The sequence below is a fragment of the Vulpes vulpes genome, chromosome 6, assembly GCF_048418805.1.
Source record: "Vulpes vulpes isolate BD-2025 chromosome 6, VulVul3, whole genome shotgun sequence".
In the NCBI taxonomy this organism is placed as follows: domain Eukaryota; kingdom Metazoa; phylum Chordata; class Mammalia; order Carnivora; family Canidae; genus Vulpes; species Vulpes vulpes.
The window spans coordinates 96,300,600-96,322,667 of NC_132785.1; the positions used below are offsets into that span (position 1 = coordinate 96,300,600).

Below are 22,068 nucleotides of genomic sequence, written 5' to 3' on the forward strand. Positions count from 1 at the left end.
TTGAGTTTAATAAGTTCTTTATAGATCTTGGATACTAGCCCTTTATCTGATAGGTCATTTGCAAATATCTTCTTCCATTCTGTAGGTTGTCTTTTAGTTTTTTTGACTGTTTCTTCTGCTGTGCAGAAGCTTTTTATCTTGATTAAGTCCCAATAGTTCATTTTTGCTTTTGTTTCCCTTGCCTTCATAGATGTACCCTGCAAGAAGTTGCTGTGGCCAAGTTCAAAAAGGGTTGCCTGTGCTCTCCTCTAGAATTTTGATGGATTCCTGTCTCACATTTAGATCTTTCATCCATTTTGAGTTTATCTTTGTGTCTGGTGTAAGAGAATGGTGTAAGACGTGGTCTTCTGCATGTTGCTGTCCAATTTTCCAAGCACCATTTATTGAAGAGACTGTCCTTTTTCCAGTGGATAGTCTTTCCTGCTTTGTCGAATATTAGTTGACCATAGAGCTGAGGGTCCATTTCTGGGTTATCTATACTGTTCCATTGATCTATGTGTCTGTTTTTGTGCCAGTACCACACTGTCTTGATGACCACAGCTTTGTAGTACAACCTGAAGTCTGGCATTGTGATGCCCCCGGCTCTGGTTTTCTTTTTTAATATTCCCCTGGCTATTCGGGGTCTTTTCTGATTCCACACAAATCTTAAGATGATTTGTTCCAACTCTCTGAAGAAAGTCCATGGTATTTTGATAGAGATTGCACTGAGTGTGTAAATTGCCCTGGGTAGCATAGACATTTTCACAATGTTGATTCTTCCAATCCATAAGCATGGAATATTTTTCAATCTCTTTGTGTCTTCCTCAGTTTCTTTCAGAAGTGTTCTGTAGTTTTTAGGGTATAGATCTTTACCTCTTTGGTTACGTTTATTCCTAGGGATCTTATGCTTTTGGGTGCAATTGTACATGGGATTGATTCCTTCATTTCTCTTTCTTTGGTGTCATTGTTAGTGTATAGAAATGCCACTGATTTCTGGGCATTGATTTTGTATCCTGCCACACTGCTGAATTGATGTATGAGTTCCAGCAATCTTGGGGTGGAGTCTTTTGGGTTTTTATGTACAGTATAATGTCATCTGCGAATAGTGAGAGTTTGACTTTTTCTTTGCCAATTTGAATGCTTTTATTTCTTTTTGTTGCCTGATTGATGAGCTAGGACTTCTAGTACTATGTTCAATAGCAGTAGTGAGAGTGGACATCCCTGTCGTGTTCCTGATCTTAGGGGAAAGGCTCCCAGTGTTTCCCCATTGAGAATGATATTTGCTGTGGGCTTTTCGTAGATGACTTTTAAGATGCTGAGGAATGTTCCCTCTATCCCTACACTCTGAAGAGTTTTGATCAGGAATGGATGCTGTATTTTGTCAAATGCTTTCTCTGTATCTATTGAGGGGGATCATGTGATTCTTGTTTTTCTCTTGTTGATATGATCTATCACATTGATTGTTTTACGAGTTTGAATCAACCTTGCATCCTGGAGATAATCCCACTTTATCATGGTGAATAATCTTCTTAATGTACTATTGGAGCCTATGGCTAGCATCTTGTTGAGAATTTTTGCATCTGTGTTCATCAGGGATATTGGTCCATAATTCTCCTTTTTGGTGGGTTCTGTGTCTGGTTTTGGAATTAAGGTGATGCTGTCCTCAGAGAACGAGATTGGAAGTACTCCATCCCTTTCTATCTTTTGGGACAGCTTTAGTAGAATAGGTATGGTTTCTTCTTTAAATGTTTGATAGAATTCCCCAGGGAAGCCATCTGGCCCTGGACTTTGTGTCTTGGGAGGTTTTTTATGACTGCTTCAATTTCCTCCCTGGTTATTGGCCTGTTCAGGTTTTCTATTTCTTCCTGTTCCAGTTTTGGTAATTTGTGGTTTTCCAGGAATGCATCCATTTCTTCTAGATTGCCTAATCTATTGGCATATAGCTGCTCATAATATGTTTTGAAAATCTTTTGTATTTACTTGTATTGGTTGTGATCTCTCCTTTTCATTCATGATTTTACTAATTTGAGTCTTTTCTCTTTTCTTTTTTATTAAGACTGGTTTCTCTATATTATTAATTCTTTCAAAGAACCAACTCCTGGTTTTGCTGATCTGTTCTATAGTTCTTCTGGTCTATATTTCATTGAGTTCTGCTTGAATCTTTTTATTAACTCTCTTCTTCTGGTCAGTGTGGGTTTTATTTGCGATTCCTTCTCCAGTTCCTTTAGGTGTGAAGTTAGCTTGTGTATTTGAGTTTTTTCCAATTTTTTGAGGGATGCTTCTATTGCAATGTATTTCCCTCTCAGGACTGCTTTTGCTGTATCCCAAAGATTTTGAATGGTTGTATCTTCATTCTCATTACTTTCATGAATCTTTTTAATTCTTCTCAAATTTCCTGGTTGACACTTTCATCTTTTAGCAGGATGCTCTTTAACCTCCACGTGTTTGAATTTCTTCCAAATTTCTTCTTGTGATTGAGTTCAAGTTTCAAAGCTTTATGGTCTGAAAATATGCAGGGGACAATCCCAATCTTTTGGTATCAGTTAAGACCTGATTTGTGACCCAGTATGTGGTCTATTCTGGAAAAAGTTCCATGTGCACTTGAGAAGAATGTGTATTCAGTTGCGTTTGGATGTAAAGTTTTGTAAATATCTGAAATTTATCTGGTCCAGTGTATCATTTAAAGGTCTTGTTTCTTTGGTGATGTTGTGGTTAGAAAATCTGTCATTTGCAGAGAGTGCTGTGTTGAAGTCTCCCACTAAGTATGTCTTTACTTTGGTTATTAATTGATTGATATACTTGGCAGCTCCCACATTAGGGGTATAAATATTCATGATTGGTAGGTCTTCTTGTTGGATAGACCCTTTGAGTATGATATAGTGTCCCTCTTCATCTCTTACTACAGTCTTTGGGATAAACTTTAATTTATCTGATACGAGGATTGCTACCCCAGATTTCTTTTGAGGACCATTTGAATGGTAAATGGTTCTCCAACCTTTCATTTTCAGGCTGTAGGTGTCCTTAGGTCTAAAATGAGTCTCTTGTAGACAGCAAATAGATGGGTCTTGCTTTTTCATCCAGTCTTAAACCCTGCGTCTTTTGATGGGATTATTTAGCCCATTCACGTTCAGAGTTACTATTGAAAGATATGAATTTAGTGTTATCGTAATACCTATTCAGTCCCTGTTTTTGTGGCTTATTTCTTTGGGCTTCCTCTTTCTTTTACAGAGTCCCCCTTAATATTTCTTGCAGAGCTGGTTTGGTGGTCACATATTCTTTCAGTTTCTGCCTATCTTGGAAGCTCTTTATGTCCCTTCCTATTCTGAATGAGAGCCTTTCTGGATAGAGTATTCTTGGCTGCATGTTCTTCTCATTTAGTACCCTGAATATATCCTGCCAGCCCTTTTTGGCCTGCCAGGTCTCTGTGGAGAGGTCTGCTGTTAATGTAATATTTCTCCCCATATAAGTTAGGGATCTCCTGTCTCTTGCTGCTTTAAGGATTTTCTCTTTATCTTTGGAATTTGCAAGTTTCACTATTAAATGTTGAGGTGTTGAATGGTTTTTATTGGTTTTATGGGGGGATCTTTCTATCTCCTGTATCTGAATGCCTGTTTCCCTCCCCAAATTAGGGAAGTTCTCAGCTATGATTTGTTCAAATATGGTTTTTGGCCCTCTGTCCCTCTCAGCACTCTCTGGAACCCTAATTATACATAGATTTTTCCTTCTGAGGCTATCATTTATTTTGGAAGGGCTCCTCTATAATGAGCAGGTATGGAATGAAATTGGAAGATACTGAAGTTCTTAAAGCAACCTTATTGCCTCCTGTCCTATACCTTTGGCTAAGCCATCTACAAAGGCCTTTTAAACATAGGGAAATGGTGATCTCTCCAACAAAGAATTATTTCACCTATATCAGGCTTGAAGAAGTCAGAAGTGCTAATTGAGAATGTTGAACAGCTTTCTAGGGTCTCCATTATTTTGTTTAAAATATTGTCATTTCCCAGTAAGTCAGATTGTGAAAAAAAAAAACACATTCAAAGCCAAGTCCAGACCATTTGGGATATAAAAATGTATGTCATTTTTAACACTGATATATTATTAAATTATGTTGGATAGTTCACATTTTACCTATACCATCTTAATAGTTTTTAGGATGTTAATAATCTAAACCAAAAATATATATACAGTAGTTTTCATATTTAAATGTCTGATTAATAAGGTGTTCTTTCTATAGGTCTTGTGCCTCAATTATAATCATATTGAATCCATCATACCCAGAGTAAAACCTCAGACTCACTTGACCAACAGGCAGTTACTCTACCAGAAAGTGCCTTCAAGTGGCTATGGACAACAAGGAACTTCAAAAATAAACAGGTACTATCTTTCTTTCACAATTATAAACAATTTTGGTTGGGAGTTTATAAAGCAGTTAGTCACATTAGTGATAGCAGTAATCTACATTTATCTTACTTTAATACTTATTTAATAGCTATATTCTAATAATAAATATCACAAATAAAAAGATATTCAAAATAGTCCTTTGTCATTGCTTTTTCCCTGCTTCCTGCATTTCATACCTATATTGTAAAAAAAAAGGAAAAGATATTCTAAGTTTAATGCTTTTTTAATTGAGATACAATTCACAAACCATAACACTCATCCTTTATATACAATTTACTGAGTATTTTAGTATATATATAAAGTTATGCAACCACTATGACCATCTAATTCCAAAGTGTTTTCATCACCCCATGAAAATAGCATGGACTTAGGTTTCTTTTAACCTTTGTTTTGTTTGTGTTCCTAAATTATTTATCTGGTCACTTAATGCCCCAGTTCAATGGAAAAGATTCTTTACAAAGAAGATGAGGACTTAACTCCCACCTTCCTACACATTTTTGGTAGAACATGAAGAGATACACATATCTGCAACACAGAATATTTTCTTTCCAGTTACTCCAATGAGGAATTGTGGTTTTACCCACCTTTATTGAAGTATAATTTACATATAATAAAACTCACCAACTTAAGTTTAATGAATTTTGACAAACGTATTCAGTCAAGGCAGCCCAGTGGCCTGGCAGTTTGATGCCGCCTTTGGCCCAGGGTGTGATCCTGGAGATCCGGGATCAAGTCCCACATCAGGCTCCCTGCAGGGAGCCTGCTTCTCCCTCTACCTGTGTCTCTGCCTCTCTCTCTCTCACTCTCTCTCTCTCTCTGTGTCTTTCTTGAATAAATAAATAAAATCTTTAAAAATATATATATTCAGTCATATAACCATTACTACAATCAATTTTAGTATATGTGCTGCCGAAGCGAGCACCCATTACTACAATCAAAGTAAACTATTCCCACCCCCAAAACTTACATCTTTCTGCAATCTCCTCCCCAGCACCCTGGATCCTGGAAACAACCACTGATCTGTTTTCTATCACTATAATTTTGCCTTTCTCTAAAATTTCTTATGATTGCAATCATTTAATAAGGAGTCTTTTGTGTCTGGCTTCTTTCACTTAGCATAATTCTTTTGAGATTCATATATGTTGTTGCAAGTGTCAGCCATTCATTTCATTTTACTGCTTAGTAGCATACCATTATAGATTATATGACAAATTGTTTATCCATTTATTGTTGATGGGCATTTGGGTTGTTTCCAATTTGAGGCTAGTTTGATTAAAGCTACTATGAATATTTGATTTGTACATATCCTTTATATTGGGACTATCCATAGTTTTCAACAGCTTTACTGAAGTATAGTTTACATACCAAATTCACTCATTTTAGGTGTATAATTTTTCCTAAATTCATAGTTGTGCAACTATTACCACAATACACTTTTAGAACATTTCCATCACACCAAAAAAGATCATCATGTCCATTTTTGGTCAGTTCCCTTTCCCAGTTCTAGCTCTAAGAAACCACTAATTCACTTTCCATAGAGTTATGTTTTCTAGACATTTCCTATAAATAGAATCATATATGTTGTCTTTTGTATCTGACTTCTTATATTTAACATAATGTTTCTGAGGTTCATTTATACTATAGCAACTGTTAGTAGTTCATCCCTTTCTATTGCTGAATATGCTGGGTATTGCATTGGATGGATATGCCACATGCCATTTATCCATTCACCAGTTGATAGACATCTGGATTGCTTCCACTTTGGGGCTAGTAATAATAATAATGCTGCTATAAACAGTTGTGTAGACATCTTTGGAAACACTTATGTTTTCATTTCTTAGTAGAAATCTAGGAGTGAAATTCTGGGTCATATGGTAATTTCATGTTTAACTTTGTAAGAAGCTGCCAAACTATTTTCCAAAGTGGTTACACCAGTTTTCATTAATAAGAACAGTTTATGAGGATTCTAATTTCTCTACATCCCCACCAATACTTGTTATTGTCTTTTTTACTATAGCCTTTCTAAGGATTTGAAGTGGTATTTCATGATTTTTAAGCATTTTCTCTAAAGGACTTATCTTTTCTTAAATGGTGTCTTTTTTTATTTAAATTCAATTAGCCAACATATAGTACATCATTAGTTTCAGATGCAGTTTTCAGTAGTTCATCAGTTATGTATAACACCCAGTGCTCATCACATCATGTGCCCTTCTTAATTAAATGGTGTCTTTTAAAGGAATTTTAATTTTGACTAAGTCCAATTTATCAACTTTTCCTCTTACCGATTGTGATTTTGGTGCTACCCTAACATCAAAAAGATTTTCTCACATTTTATTCAAACAATTTTATGTTTTTTTCATTTAGGATTAAGATCCATTCTGAATTAATGTTTGTGTATTTTACAAGGTATAATGTTAGCTCAAATTCTTCTTTTTGTATGTGGCTATCCATTTGTCCAAGCATCCTTTCCCTTTCTGTCATTAAGTTGCCTTGGTATCTTTGTTGAAAATCAGTTGACCAGTAAAATTTATTCCTGGATTCATTTTTTTTTTAAGATTTTTTTAAAATTATTTATTTATTTATTCATGATAGAGACACACACACACAGAGAGAGAGAGAGGCAGAGACACAGGAGGAGGGAGAAGCAGGCTCCATGCTGGGAGCCCGACGCGGGACTTGATCCCGGGACCCCAGGATCGCACCCTGGGCCAAAGGCAGGTGCTAAACTGCTGAGCCACCCAGGGATTCCCTTATTCCTGGATTCTTAATCATATTCCATTGAACTGTCTGTCCTTTTGCCGGTACCAGACTGGTTTGATTACCGCAGCTTAAAAGTTTTGAAATCAGAGATTATATACCCTCCAACTTTTTTTCTTTTTAAAAATTGCTTTGGATTTTCTGAGTTCTTTACATTTCCTTATAAATAAGGACATTTTTTGAATGGAGGGGAGGATCCTGCTAGACTTTTGATGGAGATTGCATTGAATCAATTGATCAATTTGGGGAGAACTGCTGTTTTAGTAATAGTGAGTCTTCTAATCAATGAACATAAAATATTTCTCCATTTACATAATCTTTAATTTATCTCAGCAATGTTTCGTATTTTCTGTGTATACGTTTTATACAACTGTTGTTAAATTTTTTTGAATTTTTTCTGAAATTTTTTCTGTTAAATTTTTTTTCTGTTGAAAAAAATTTTTTGCTAAATTTTTTGTTCTTTTATAAAATATTATGAGTAGAATTCTTAATTTCATTCTCAGTTTATTGATAATATGGAGATATTCAATTAATTTTTGTATATTAATCATGCTGAACTCATTTATTAGTGCAATAATAGTTTTTTGGTGGATTCTTTAGGATATTTTAAATACAAAATCATGTATCTGAGAATAAAGACAGTTTTACTTATTCTTTTCCAATCTGGATGCATCTTTTTTCTGTTTTTTTGATTGATTGTGCTGGTACTTGGTTTTCATTTCAAGTAAGTCTTTAAGTCTTTCTGTACTTTGTTCTTTACCATATAAAAATATTTTTTTAAGAATAAAAAGTGCATAATGCACTGAGTGTTATATGTTGGCAAACTGAATTTAAATTTAAAAAAGAATAAAAAGTGATTATTATATGAAATACAGAGATAAGATTATCATTTAATTCTGATTTACTACTAAATTAATATTTTTAAACTTCAACTTATAGTAAGTACATATCAGGGTTTTTTTTCTGATACAACTCATTTGAAATTAAATTTATGGGCTCAAACTTATGCTTGTGTTTCAGAGATATAATGAGCAGTGAAAATTTGCCTCCAATAATGCACAGTTTAGAAGTGCTTCATTTGGGCTACAATGGAATTTGTAATTTAATTCAGCTACAGCTTAATAGGCTAAGAAATTTAAAATTCCTCTTTCTACAGGGTGAGTAGCAACACTGTCAATGTGTGAGTCTTTATTAAATTGATTTGAAAATATTGTTTTAATAAGCAAAATTAGCATCAACATTTACTTAAAACAGATTGATAAAAATGTTTTAGTAATCACAAATTGGTTTTTCTTGGGTTATTTACATAAATAATGTAAATGCAATATTCTAGGGCTAGAGAATATTGTGTTTCTAGCCCTAGAAAATGCAATGTTCTGGGGCTGTATATGGTATTATATCATAATTTACTTTTACCTCACATTCAACTAAAAAACCAATAGAAGTAACCAGTAATTCACAAGTACTTATTAAACTCAGAATTGGGCTAAGTATAAGAAATATACAGAAACACTATATTATTGTCATTACATATAGTTGAGATCCTTATTCTAAACTAGTTTAAGATCTGCCTCTGGAGACATACTGAAAGAAAGATGAATCAGTTCTTTTTTTTTTTTTTAATGATGAATTAGTTCTGAGTAACTATGTGTTACTAATTTAAGTGCAGTAGAAGTTTATTTTTTTAAGATTTTATGTATTTATTCATGAGAAACACACACACACACAGAGAGAGAGACAGACATAGGCAGAGGGAGAAACAGGCTCCATGCAGGGAGCATGATGCGGGACCCGATCCCAGGACTCCAGGATCACACCCAGAGCCGAAGGCAGACGTTCAACCACTGAGCCACCCAGGCGTCCCTAAGTGCTGTAGAAGTTTAGAGTTTTCTCTGAAATTGAAACATATACGGGACTTTTTGAATGATTGATAGAATTTATATTGGGGTTAAGTATGACCAAGAGTTTTGCAAGTGGTGGGGAGGAAAAAAGTCACAAGAGCACAGTTGTGTTGTCTGTGGGCCAGCATTTGAAAAGGGACCAACCTGATAAAAACAAAGAGTATGCAGTTCTCTGAGAGAGTTATAAAGCCTCTAAACATGACCAATTTGATATAGAATGCTCATTTTGCAGTTGAAAATGGGTAGGAGTTATAAACCTTTAGAAAAGTGGAATGAGGAAGAAACAGTTTGGAACATTAGTCTAACAATTATTTAATGACATAGAAGTAAGGTTGGAAGACCCATCATTGAGACAAGTGGGGAGATACTTGTATAGTTGATCTGCGTATGGTAACTTTTTTCTGAAAGACAGGCTTTTCTAGACCATATTTAAAAATTTTAATGCACCTTTTTGCCTATCAAAGGTCCTGTGAATTGCATCAAAAACACAGAGACTTAGCCTTAAAAGAATAAGAAAATGAGCACAGATGACAGATCTTTTAAAAGATACAGTAACATATGAGAAAAGCAGACAACTTAACCCTGGAAAGTCTGTTTAAATCTAATAATGTAAAAAGGGAATGTGTTCTTTTGCCATGTCTAGCATGGCAAATCAGATTGGAGCAGCCTTATACAGAGACTGAGGCAATTGACTCTGACAATTATGGTTATCATTTATTGAGTCATTAGGCAAGGTATTTGTCTACATAGATTATCTCATTTTATCTTCACAGTAATTCAACATGGTAAATAATTTTATATGCATCTTACAAAAAAAGAAGTTAAATCTCAGTAGGGTTAAGTAATTTGCCAACATTTGCACCAGTGAATGGTGTGTTGCAGAGTCAAACACAGCTCTGTCTGACTCCAAAGCACATGCATCTTCTATTCAACACAAAGGACATAATAAAGGTCTGGGCTAGAGTAGTGTCAGTGGAAAGGAGGAGTAAATGGTAATTCAAAAATGCATTTTAAAAGAAAGAAATAGTAGGACTTAGTGACTAATTAGATATATAAGGAGAGGAAAAATAGTTCAAGATGTTTTCATTATTTCATTAGGAGATTGGGCAATAGGAGGTACTAAAGCTAGGTAAAGTCACTGGGAAAGGTTGCTAATTTGCAATAGGGAACAATCAGTTTGTGTTGTGATAATTTTGAGATGTAAAAATGGAAACTTTTTAAAGCAGTAGTACTGGACCACAGGTTAGGACTAGAAATGTGTATTTTGGAATTATACCAAAGGAGGTGACAGGTGAAGTCTATGTGTTTACTTAGGAAAAAAAGCATAGAGAAAGAATGAAAGGCCAAAAGAGGTGTGGAGACAAACCCCCATACACACATCCCACTATGCCCCCGACCCAGCATTAAGAAGGCTGGTGAAAAAAGAAATAGCAAAGCAGTCATACAAGAAATTTTGAAAGAAAACCAAGAAATGCAGACTCTAAATGTCAGAAAAAGAAAGGATAAATGTCCTCAAAGTCAAATGATGGGAAGAATGAGACCTTTGAAAAAAAAAGTGTTGGATTTTTTTTTTTTTTAAAGAAAACTGGATTCAACAAAAAGAAGACCACTGGTAAGTGTTAGAGAATCCAATTTGGAAATATGGGAAGAGTAAAACTCAAAAACAATGTAGAGGGAAGTGGTTGCATAGATAGTACAGGCAACAGATAGAGGTTGTATACTCAAGAAGCTTCTCCCTTAAAAGAAGGTAAGAATTCAGAAGGTGGCTAATGAGGTTCAGAACACATTTGGAGGTTTATAAAGAGATAAGTTAGGTTAATGACTAAACAGAAGATAATTCTAAGATCAATCTAAAGGGGCAAGAGGGGAATAAGCTGTAGGAGAGTACACAAACATAAGCAGTGATTAGATGAGGCCATGCCAGGGTCCATGAGAGAGCCTATGAACCTACAGTTCATCTGTTGTGTTAAATTTGCAAGAATATGGGGAAGGTGGGATCTTTAGGGAAGGGCAGAGTGAGGCTGTAGGGAAGCAAGTTAGAATCTTAAGGATTAGAAGTCAAATTTATCTAAAATTTAACTATTTAGTTAAGTAAGTGGGAGTTTTTCAAACAATGGTAAATGCTCCTAGTAAAAGAAATGTAAGATCCCTGAAATCACATTCCGTATAGTTGTTTTTGGAATTTCCTTTCTTAAATATGTTTAATAAGCATTCTAAAATGAGTAGTGGCCAAAAATATGCTATGGCAGACATTATTTAGCACTTGAAACTATTCTGTATAATTTTTATACCACTGGCTTTAAAATATTAAAAGTGATAGTCTAAATACATAATCTTATAAAATTAATATATTAACACAACTGAGACACTTTCTCTCAATCTGATTTGAATAAACTTTTTTTCATTTATAAGCAAGGCACTGGTAAAGTTTCAAAGTCTGTGATTTAGTTATGTGAGCAATTTTATTGAAGGTTGTGATTTATAAACTTCTTTATAAGAATGGTACAAAATAAATTTACCATAGTTCACCAATTTTGAGACACTTATTCCTTTAACATATCTGAAATCTGGCTATGTTATTAATTGATAGCATGTCATAGTTTACCTAACCAATTTTTTTCTTTCTTAGTATACATAAATACTGACATATCTGAACAATTTTTGTAGCCTTAAATTTGATAAAATATGTTACATTTCAAGGAGACGAATTCCAAGATCACAGGATCACAACATTCAGTGATGTATTAGTTTGCTAGAGCTGCCATAACAAAGTACAACAAGCTGGATGGCTCAAACAACATATTTATTTCCTCACAGATCTAGACTAGAAGGCCAAGATCAAGATGTCAGCAGGGTTGGTTCTGAGCCCATCTTTTTTTGGTTTAATAGATGACCTCTGTGTCTTCAGATGGTCTTCCCTCTATGGGTATCTTTGTCCGAATATTTTCTTACAAAAATACCAGTCATACTGGATTAGAGCTCACCTCAATGAACTCATTTAACCATAGTTACCTCTTTAAAGACCCTATTCCCAAATGCAGTCACATTCTGAGATATTAGGAGGTAAGACTTCAATATATGAATTTGGTAGGCGCCCATAACAAACGAGGAGGATGAGTAGTGAATGAAAATGATATATATGTCGCGCGCGCTGGGGGCGACAACCATCCAGGGCTGAGGGTAAGGGAATGAGGAAAAGAAAGGAGACATAAACAGAGTGGGAGCAGGAGGGACATATGGCCGGATTCAGCCACAATGCCAACTTTATTTGTATTATTCACTCTTTTATTTTTTTTATTTTTTTCTATTTTTTTAATTAATTTTTATTGGTGTTCAATTTACCAACATACAGAAAAACACCCAGTGCTCATCCCGTCAAGTGTCCGCCTCAGTGCCCATCACCCATTCCCCTCCAACACCCGCCCTCCTCCCCTTCCACCACCCCTAGTTCGTTTCCCAGAGTTAGGAGTCTTTATGTTCTGTCTCCCTTCCTGATATTTCCCAACATTTCTTTTCCCTTTCACTATTATTTATATTCCCCAAATGAATGAGAACATACACTGTTTGTCCTTCTCCGATTGACTTATTTCACTCAGCATAATACCCTCCAGTTCCATCCACGTTGAAGCAAATGGTGGGTATTTGTCGTTTCTAATTGCTGAGTAATATTCCATTGTATACATAGACCACAACTTCTTTATCCATTCATCTTTCGATGGACACCGAGGCTCCTTCCACAGTTTGGCTATTGTGGCCATTGCTGCTAGAAACATCGGGGTGCAGGTGTCCCGATGTTTCATTGCATCTGAATCTTTGGGGTAAATCCCCAACAGTGCAATTGCTGGGTCGTAGGGCAGGTCTATTTTTAACTCTTTGAGGAACCTCCACACAGTTTTCCAGAGTGGCTGCACCAGTTCACATTCCCACCAACAGTGTAAGAGGGTTCCCTTTTCTCCGCATCCTCTCCAACATTTGTTGTTTCCTGCCTTGTTAATTTTCCCCATTCTCACTGGTGTGAGGTGGTATCTCATTGTGGTTTTGATTTGTATTTCCCTGATGGCAAGTGATGCAGAGCATTTTCTCATGTGCATGGTCACTCTTTTATAAAGCAGGGTTGTTTAACAAACAGGATATTTTAAGCTTAGTTCTCCAGATATGTCCTTTCACAGTAGACAGCAACAGTATGCGCCCTTGAATAGATAGCAATAGTATGCGTCCTTGAGCCACAAGCCTTCAACAACAAGGGTGAGACAGGTGGGCCGAGGTTGGAAGAGTCAACAGAGAGCCTTTGCTCCATCCATTAACCCCTTCCTGGCACGCAGCTCCCAACATATATAGTATGGTATAATAGAAGCAACACTGAGCTTAAAATGTAAAGATCTAGGTTAGGCCTGCTGTCTAGGTTAGGCCACTTTAATGTCTATGTCCAAGTTACTTAATTCTTGACCCTCATTTTTCTGATTCTTAAAAAATGATATTTTCCCTGTCCTATCTTGAGAGTCTAGTAGAAAACACGTATAAAGGCATTTTGTCGGGATCCCTGGGTGGCTCAGCGGTAGAGCACCCGCCTTTGGCCCAGGATGTGATCCTGGAGACCTGGAATCGAGTCCCATGTCAGGCTCCCGCATGGAACCTGCTTCTCCCTCTGCCTGTGTCTCTGCCTCTCTCTCTGTCTGTGTCTCTCGTGAATAAATAAAATCTTTATAAAAAAATAAGCATTTTGTCAACTCAAGGTCCCCCTCTCATTAATTATCATTACCATTAATACTTACAAAGTTAGTGATTGCTATAGTAGAGAGAAATCAGGTTATAAAGAAAGGATTGAAATTTCAAAGAATGTAATGAACGTTTAATTCATTTTTACTTTTTGTATGTGGTTGTGGTGCAAAATATTTTAGAAAGGAAATAACAGCATAACTAAGGTACATTTTTCCAAATTAAAACACAATAATTCATTTATTTTAATAAATACTTAAATATACCTATTTGAATGCGTAATAGAATAATATTAGAATAATAGATACTCAGGAAGTATCTCTTCTGCAGCACTTTTATACATCTACTTTTGTCTATTTTAGTACTCAATTACTAAACAGACAGATTGGGTCAATTACATACATTTAATACATCATATCTTGGTCTTTCAAACATAAAGGAGAAATTTTACCAAATATTATTTGATGATGATGGCTGAAATGGAGATGGAGAAATACATTCTATTTCTCCTTGGAAATATGTTCTTTTTAACAGTTTTACTTTTTAAGAAATCATTTTACAAAAAATATTTAAGTAAAGGGCAGTCCCAGTGGCGCAGTGGTTTGGCGCCGCCTGCAGCCAGGGCGTGATCCTGGAGACCCTGGATGGAGTCCCAAATCGGGCTCTCTGCATGGAGCCTGCTTCTCCCTCTGCCTGTGTCTCTGCCTCTCATTCTCTCTCTGTGTCTCTATGAATAAATAAATAAAATCTTTAAAAAAAATTTTTTAAGTAAAATGGGTAACCTTTTATTCAGAAAGTTTGGGCTCACCTGACATATCATGACTTATATTTCTCCAGGAAATGAAATCAGTCAAATTGAAGGGCTTGACAATTTAGTAGTCCTTCAGGAATTGGTTGTGGACCATAACCGCATCAGAGCATTTAATGACAGTGCCTTTGCCAAACCAAGCTCTCTGTTGGCACTTCACCTGGAGGAAAACAGACTACGAGAGTTGAGCAGATTACAACCTTTGGTAAAATTAGAGAAACTCTTCCTAGGATATAATAAAATCCAGGTAACATTATTTTGGAGTTTTTAAATGAAATTTATAAGACTTAACTCCTCTTAAACATAAAAGTTCCAAACACACCAATGAAAACTTTGCTAATGTGCTAACTTGTTTTATGTCATGTAAATACTCTGTGAAACAAAGGCATATAAATAGTCAAATGATGCAAAGATGTCCACTCTGACTTATAAATTCAACCAAACCACATGCATCCACCTGCTAAAAAAAGAGTTAACTCTAAATGTTCTAAACTCCTCTCAGCAGTTCTCTCTAATAGATCTCTTTTGTTCTTAGCTACTCTTGGTCCAAGCTATTTCTGCATCTCAATCCCAGCCTTCCTGTGGCCCTTTAAACTTGGCATTTGTCCTTGATCTGACTGACATTTGAATTGGTTCCTGATAATGGCCCTTATTTAGCCTTAATATTCCATCTCTACACACTTAAGGCTTCCCTTAGATAAGGTCCTGCTTTGGTTTTACCTGCTCAGAATTCAACCTATTTCCTTTAGGCCCTATCCCAACTGAGCCTGCTCAGACTCTCTCCTGATACAGTATGCAGATAAGACTGTTGAAGGTATACATAGCCTTACACAGCCTTAACATTTCTCTCAGTGTTTTGATGATGATGTTAGCCCTCCTTTTACCAATTTTACTTCTGCCCATACCTCTAAACAATCTCAAAGACAAAATGAAATGTGGACTTCTACCCAAGAACAGAGACCAACTATATCTTGCCCACATTTGTATCAGTATGTAGCATAGTACCTGGTACATAGTAATTATGCCATCAATATTTGTGGCTTTACTTGCTAGAGTTCGGGGAGCCCCTTCGGGGGTGATATAAAAGCCTGTCAATGCTAGAAAAAAATCATGAGCCCTGTCCTACATAGCAACTAGGAAATATACATACAGAGAAAAATGGCATACAACTAATTTTTCAAAATTCAAACAACATTCATCTGAGAAAAGCCTTCCAAATGCAATGATTCTTACAAAGCTTTATCCAGAGGAAATCTAAATTGGGAAAATTGCAATCCTATGGGAAATCTTTCCAGTGATAGCAACTAAGCTGATGCAAAGGATTGTCATATCAGACTTAAGAGATCTTACCCAGTATCAAGCTTTACTATAATTTCAAGGATACACAGGATCTGGAACACTCCTGTGGCTTCTCAGGTCCTTTCTTTTTACATACTCTCTAGCTTAGAGTAAAATATAAGATCTCCAAGTGAGACTGAGTGATCCAGGCAGCCCCAGTGGCTCAGCAGTTTAGCGCCACCTTCCGCCCAGGGTGTGATCTTGGAGACCCAGGATCAAGTCCCACATTGGGCTCCCTGCATGGAGCCTGCTTCTCCCTCTGCCTGTGTCTCTGCCTCTCTCTCTCTCTGTGCCTCTCATGAATACATAAAATCTTTAAAAAAAAAAAAGAGAGAGAGATTTTGAGTGATCCATATAAAAGGGAATGTTTCATTTATGAAATACCTCTATTTTCTTCTTGTGCTTATGTGATTATTTTATAGGGAACCATGCTTGATAATTCCATTGTTGTAGGTTTATTCACTATAACCAGGGAGATCCTGTACTAAGAATATTTCATAAATAAGGACCTTCTTCCTATTAAATATCATTGGTCTATTTGACAGCAGAGCTATTTATCCACATAATTATAAAGTGATTAGACCAGGTAACCTGCTTTTCCCCAGGAGTGTCCTTGCCTCACATCCCCACCCTTCTAACCCACTAAAAGAAGAGAATGAATGGCAGACCCGCTGTTGTAACAACTTCCAACCCAGTAAAAATCAGGATAATGCCTAGTCAAGGTAATTTTTTATAAAAATTTAATGTAGCTAATAGACAACCTATATGATAAATCATGAGAAATTATGCATATAACATGGAATGAAGGGATATTGATTATTTAATGATCAACCCAACATTATTTTTATCCTTGAAATAGTATTTTCCTTTAATTTAGATTGATCATTATACAATCAAACTCATTCTATTAATATTATAGTACCTTAATATGAACATACATTTAGCTGGGAAACATTAAGAGGAGTAAGAAGTTGAGTTGGAGATTCTGTTTAATTCTACTGAAGATATTATGTTCTTCAAAATTCTTAACTCTCCATTCATATTTTCTTTTATGGGAGAGATCTTTTTCTCTAGATTCATACCAACATGGGTAAGCTAACACCAGCATTAATTCCCACAAATGGGAAATCAGATTATAACCCTTGGGTTGATAAAGATGTCTAGAGTAGGAGGGAAAAGACATAGAAAAATTAAGAAAACAATACTTCAGATGAAGGTATATGCTGCCCTGCATTAACCAATTTTAAAAACTTTAATAAACTGCATATTCTTGATAAGATTCCAGTGTGAAGCTTTTCACTTAGCCATCAGGACCTATAATGTAGATTTGGAAAATTGTTGCCTATAGTCCTGCCTTTGCTGATAGAAGCCCAGAAACATGACTGAAAGGTGACTTATTTAATCAGCTTTACAGTCCTATTTGGTTTCTGTGTCTAAATGATTCCCCTATCTGGGATCAAACAACCGTGTCTGCTTTTAAACATCTCAGTTATCACCTAAAGCTAGAAATGACTCCAGGAAATAATCCACTGCTATTTCTTGCCCTAAATGAAAGGCGCCAATCTAAGTCTAACTATTACCATGATTGCCATAGAGCTTAATCCTGAAAATGTACTCAAAAGGTAACCACTATTGGTGTGCTGGTTAATGTTTAATGGCCTGCTCTTCAGGAGGGGAGGGGGTCCTTATCGATAGCATTTGCCAATTTAATTGGCAGTATAATTTTTTCCACCATGGTCAATTTCAAGCTGAACACCATCTCACAAAATTCCTGAAAATTTACCAAATCTAGGTGGTACAACAACTCCATTGTAAAAACTACTCTATATTAAAATTGGGAAGCCATTGGCCCTCTTCCCCAATTATGAACATATTAGTTTTCTTGATGTCTCTTTATACCAGCATTATCCTCTACAAATTTAACACTCGGTTTCTCATATTAACATATTCCAGGAGAAACAAACATTTTAATTAGAAATATTTCACTAGTGAACACTGCCAAAATCTGTTTAATTTGAGAAAATAATTCAGAAGACTTTTCACATTTCTGTGCTTTCCAGTCAGGCTTTGGTTCCACATACAGGAACTACCTGTGGGTCAAATGCATAATATCTCTATAGATAATGGACTATCAAAGCTTTTCCAGAGTCCTCCCTTATGATACTTCTAAGATCAAAATTATGAAAATCAGCATTTAAATTCCACTTCCAAAGGTCTAAAATTAAGTCTAAGTTTCTTTATAGTTACTGGGTGAATTTGCTATGTCTACTTGTCATTCCAAATAAGAATAGGAGCATATCAATAATTTTATTTTAATACTATAAACTAGCAGCAAACTGAAACTGAGCTTGTCACCTAAATTTTGTCAGAAATAGCATTTTTAAAAATAATTTTGCAAAAGTTAAAATGTACTTGCAAACTTTCACCAGTGTTAAATAGGTAATAATAAATAACCCCATCCAGTAGGGAAGACAAGTCATTCCACTAGAAAAATACTTTTTCAACTATATATACTCTAAGAAAATATATCAGGATGTAGTCCACTCAATATCACATGTTCCTTTACGGTTAGGGATGTATTTAAAATTATTTAGACTGGATTCACCATCTTTTCCACACTTCTGGGTCAATCCTCTGGGGGAATTAACCAAATATAATCTCAGACCTAGACCATAATTTTCTGAGAAGAAATTTGGTCTTTTCTTGCAATTGCTGCCACATGGCCAACTTCCCCTGCTAGAATATCATCTTTACCAGTCATACATTTGGAATCAATAGTACATAGATTTGTTCTTAACAATACAGAATGTGCCACTCAAGCTCACTTTGGAGAATTCAATCAAGAGCTAGCTGCAATCCAGTACTTCCATATGATTACTTCAAATCAGCATATATTTAAAGATATTGGATCTAACCACTAAGTAATTTGTTGATTAACTTTTCAATAGGATATGGCAGAGCTGGAAAAACTTGATGGTATCTCTTCTCTCAGAGAGCTTACAGTGTATGGCAATCCAGTGAGTATGTTACTTTTCTAAATTGTCGGTTAATTCAATTATAGTTGTACATAATCAATTTTTATATGTGAGAATTTATTTGTTTCCATATATATAGATAGTTATCCAAGCATAATTTATTTACTGTCCTCTTCCAACTGATGATAATATAATCTGCCATTGTCATATATAAGAGGATCTGTTTCAGGGTTCTAGTCATTGGACTATTGTCAACCCCTGTACCAATATTATACTAGTTAATTACTAAGGTTTTATATTGTCTTGGTGTCAGGTAGAGTAAGTGCTTCCAATTTTCCTTCCCTTCCTTCTTCTCCTTTTTTTCTCTCCTCACTGTCTCAGCTGTTCTTGACCCTTTACATTTACTAAGAGTTCTAAGAAACAGCCTTTGAAGTTATGTGACAGTCTTGTTGACATTTTATTTGGAATTGCATGGACTATGTAAATTAATTTGAGGAAAAATCTGCTGTTTTTGCTGTTGGAGGCTTTGGAGGGATCAAATAAGTAGCACCTTTTCACTTAACATCTGAACAAATTGCAAATATGACATGGCAGATGGAGAGGTGAAAATATTTTGCTTAGCTTCATAAGAAAGTCAAACAGGCCTGCTAACAGATCCCAAAAATAGGTAATCATGATCTCCCAGAAACAGGAAATACTTAACCAAATTCTTTCCACATAGGAGAAGAGCTTCTGCTGGAGGAAGAGAGGGCATTCTGTACCAATATGTTCCTTCCCAAGACAGGAAGGACGAGCTAAATAAACATGCTCAGTTTAATTTTCCCAAGTTTATCAGTTAGGTCACTCTGCTCCTAGTAGAGGGGTAAAGGGGTTGAGAGAGCCCAGTAGTGCCATATCAGAGAGCTCTTTTCACCCAGAAAAGTGTTAAATAGAAGCACTGATCTTAGGTAACTGACTTCAAAAAATGCTTCTAGGCAGCCCCATTGGCGCAGCGGTTTAGCGCCGCCTTGCAGCCCAGGGCGTGATCCTGGAGACCCTGGATGGAGTCCCACAACGGGCTCCCTGCATGGAGCCTGCTTCTCCCTCTGCCTGACTCTCTCTCTCTCTCTCTCTCTCTAAATAAATAAATAAATAAATAAATAAAATCTTAAAACAAACAAAAAAAAAAGTGCTTCCAGGGATGCCTGGGTGGCTTAGTGGGTTGAGCTTCCGCCTTCCACTCAGAGTGCGATCCTGGAGTTCCAGGATAGAGTCCCACCTCAGGCTCCCTGCATGGAGCCTGCTTCTCCCTCTGCCTATGTCTCTGCCTCTCTTTTTCTGTGTCTCTCATGAATAAATAAATAAAATCTTTTTAAAAAATGCTTCGAAATTGTTGCTATTAAATATTGTTTGCTATAGGTTGTAGGTAGATAATCTTCAGCATTTTAAGGAAGCTCCTTTCTAATTCAGTTTACTACCTATTTTTATCATGAATGTTTATGGATTTTGAATAATTGGCAATGCAGTTTCCTCTTTAATCTGTTAATAGGTAAATTACATCAATAGACAATAGTGTTAAACCATCATTAATCCTGAGTTCAATACTTTTGGGTCATGTTTTACACTTCGCTGGATTCAGTTTGCTAAGATTTCAGGTATTATATCTGTATTTATGGAAATAAGTAAAACTGTTCTATAATTATCATCTTATGCTATTCTTTTAAGTTTGTCAAGGCTGTTCTTGCCTCATAAAATTAATTGGGAGCTCTCTCTTGCTAGTCTACGAATTAGCTTATATAGGAAAAACCCATGTGTTCCCTGAAGGATAATTAGGTCTCTAAAACAATCTGGGCTCAGTATTTTTTGAGTTAGATTTAAAACTACCTGTTCAAATTATTTAATGGCTATCAATTCAATCATATTTTCTATTCCTTCAAAAGTCAATATTGAGAATTTATACTTTTCTATAAATTTGTCCTTTTTATATAAATTTTAAATGTATTGCTATCATAAAACTGATGAATTTTTAAAATCTCCACTATATTTGTGTTTTGTCATCTTTTTTATACCTAAATTTGTTGATTTTTGCATTTTCTCTTTTATTCTTGATAAGTCTTGCTAAAGGTTTGTCTATTGTATTAATCTTTTCAAAGAACCATATTTTGGGTTTCTCAATGGTTTATTTATTTGGTTTTTATTTCAATAATTCCCACCCTTTATTATTTCCTTCTCTCTGTTTCTTGGAATTTACTTTTCTGACTTTATTATTTTTAACATTTTTATTGAAATTTTTAGCATTACTTATTGAAACTATTTTTAGCATAATACTGATTCTATGGTTCAGCTTTTAATTATTTAAGTTTTTATTTAAATTCCAGTTAGGATACAGCATAATATTAGTTTAAAGTGTACAATATAGTGATTAAACACTTCCATGCATCACCTTGTACTCATTACATAATTATAACTGTACTCCTTCATCCATATCACCTATTTAACCCATCCTCCCACCCACATCCCTTCTGGTAATAACCATCAGTTTGTTCTCTGTAGTTCAGAGCCTATTTCTTGGTTTGCTTGTCTCTCTCCCTTGATTTTCTCTCTGCTCCTTTTTTTTTGTTTCTTAAATTCTATGTATGAGTAAAATCATATGGTGTTTGTCTTTCTCTGACTTATTTGACTTTGCATTATACTCTCTAGCTCATCTGTGTCATTGCAAATGGCAAATTTTCATTATTTTTTATGACTGAATAATATTGCATTATGTACCACATCTTCTTTATCCATTCATCAATCAGTGGACAGGTGGGCTGTTTCCATAATTTGGCTATTGTACATAAGGCTGTTATAAACATCAAGGGGCATATATGCTTAAATTAGTGCTTTTGTATTCTTTAGGTAAATACCCAGTAGTATGATTGCTGGATCATAGGGTAGGTCTATATTTAATTTTTTGAGGAACCTCCATACTGTTTTCTAGAATGGCTGCATCAGTTTGCATTCCCACAGGGAAAGAGGATTCCCTTTTCTCCACATCCTCACCAACACCTTTCGTCTCTTTCTGATCTTAGCCATCCTGACAGATGTGAGGTGATATCTCATTGTGGTTTTGATTTGCACTTCCTTGATAATAAGTCATGTTGAGCATCTTTTCGTGTGTCTGTTGGCCATCTGTATGTTTCTTTAGAAAAATGTCTATTTATGTCTTCTGTTT

General features: G+C 35.5%; 1 protein-coding gene across 15 annotated transcripts in view; it reads left to right on the plus strand.

Annotated features, from left to right (window-relative positions):
• The window catches only part of LRRC9 (leucine rich repeat containing 9), a 125,039-nt gene that overhangs the window by 81,889 nt on the left and 21,082 nt on the right, over positions 1–22,068 (plus strand). For 12 of the 15 annotated variants that reach the window (XM_026000584.2, XM_072761676.1, XM_072761679.1 and 9 more), the window contains 4 exons: positions 4,214–4,353; positions 8,158–8,294; positions 14,592–14,809; positions 18,849–18,917. In XM_026000584.2, coding sequence (XP_025856369.1) covers positions 4,214–4,353; positions 8,158–8,294; positions 14,592–14,809; positions 18,849–18,917 — 564 coding nt within the window. The remainder of the gene's footprint in view (positions 1–4,213; positions 4,354–8,157; positions 8,295–14,591; positions 14,810–18,848; positions 18,918–22,068) is intronic. The other 3 variants (XR_012002199.1, XM_026000592.2, XR_012002198.1) reach the window with 2 other exon arrangements.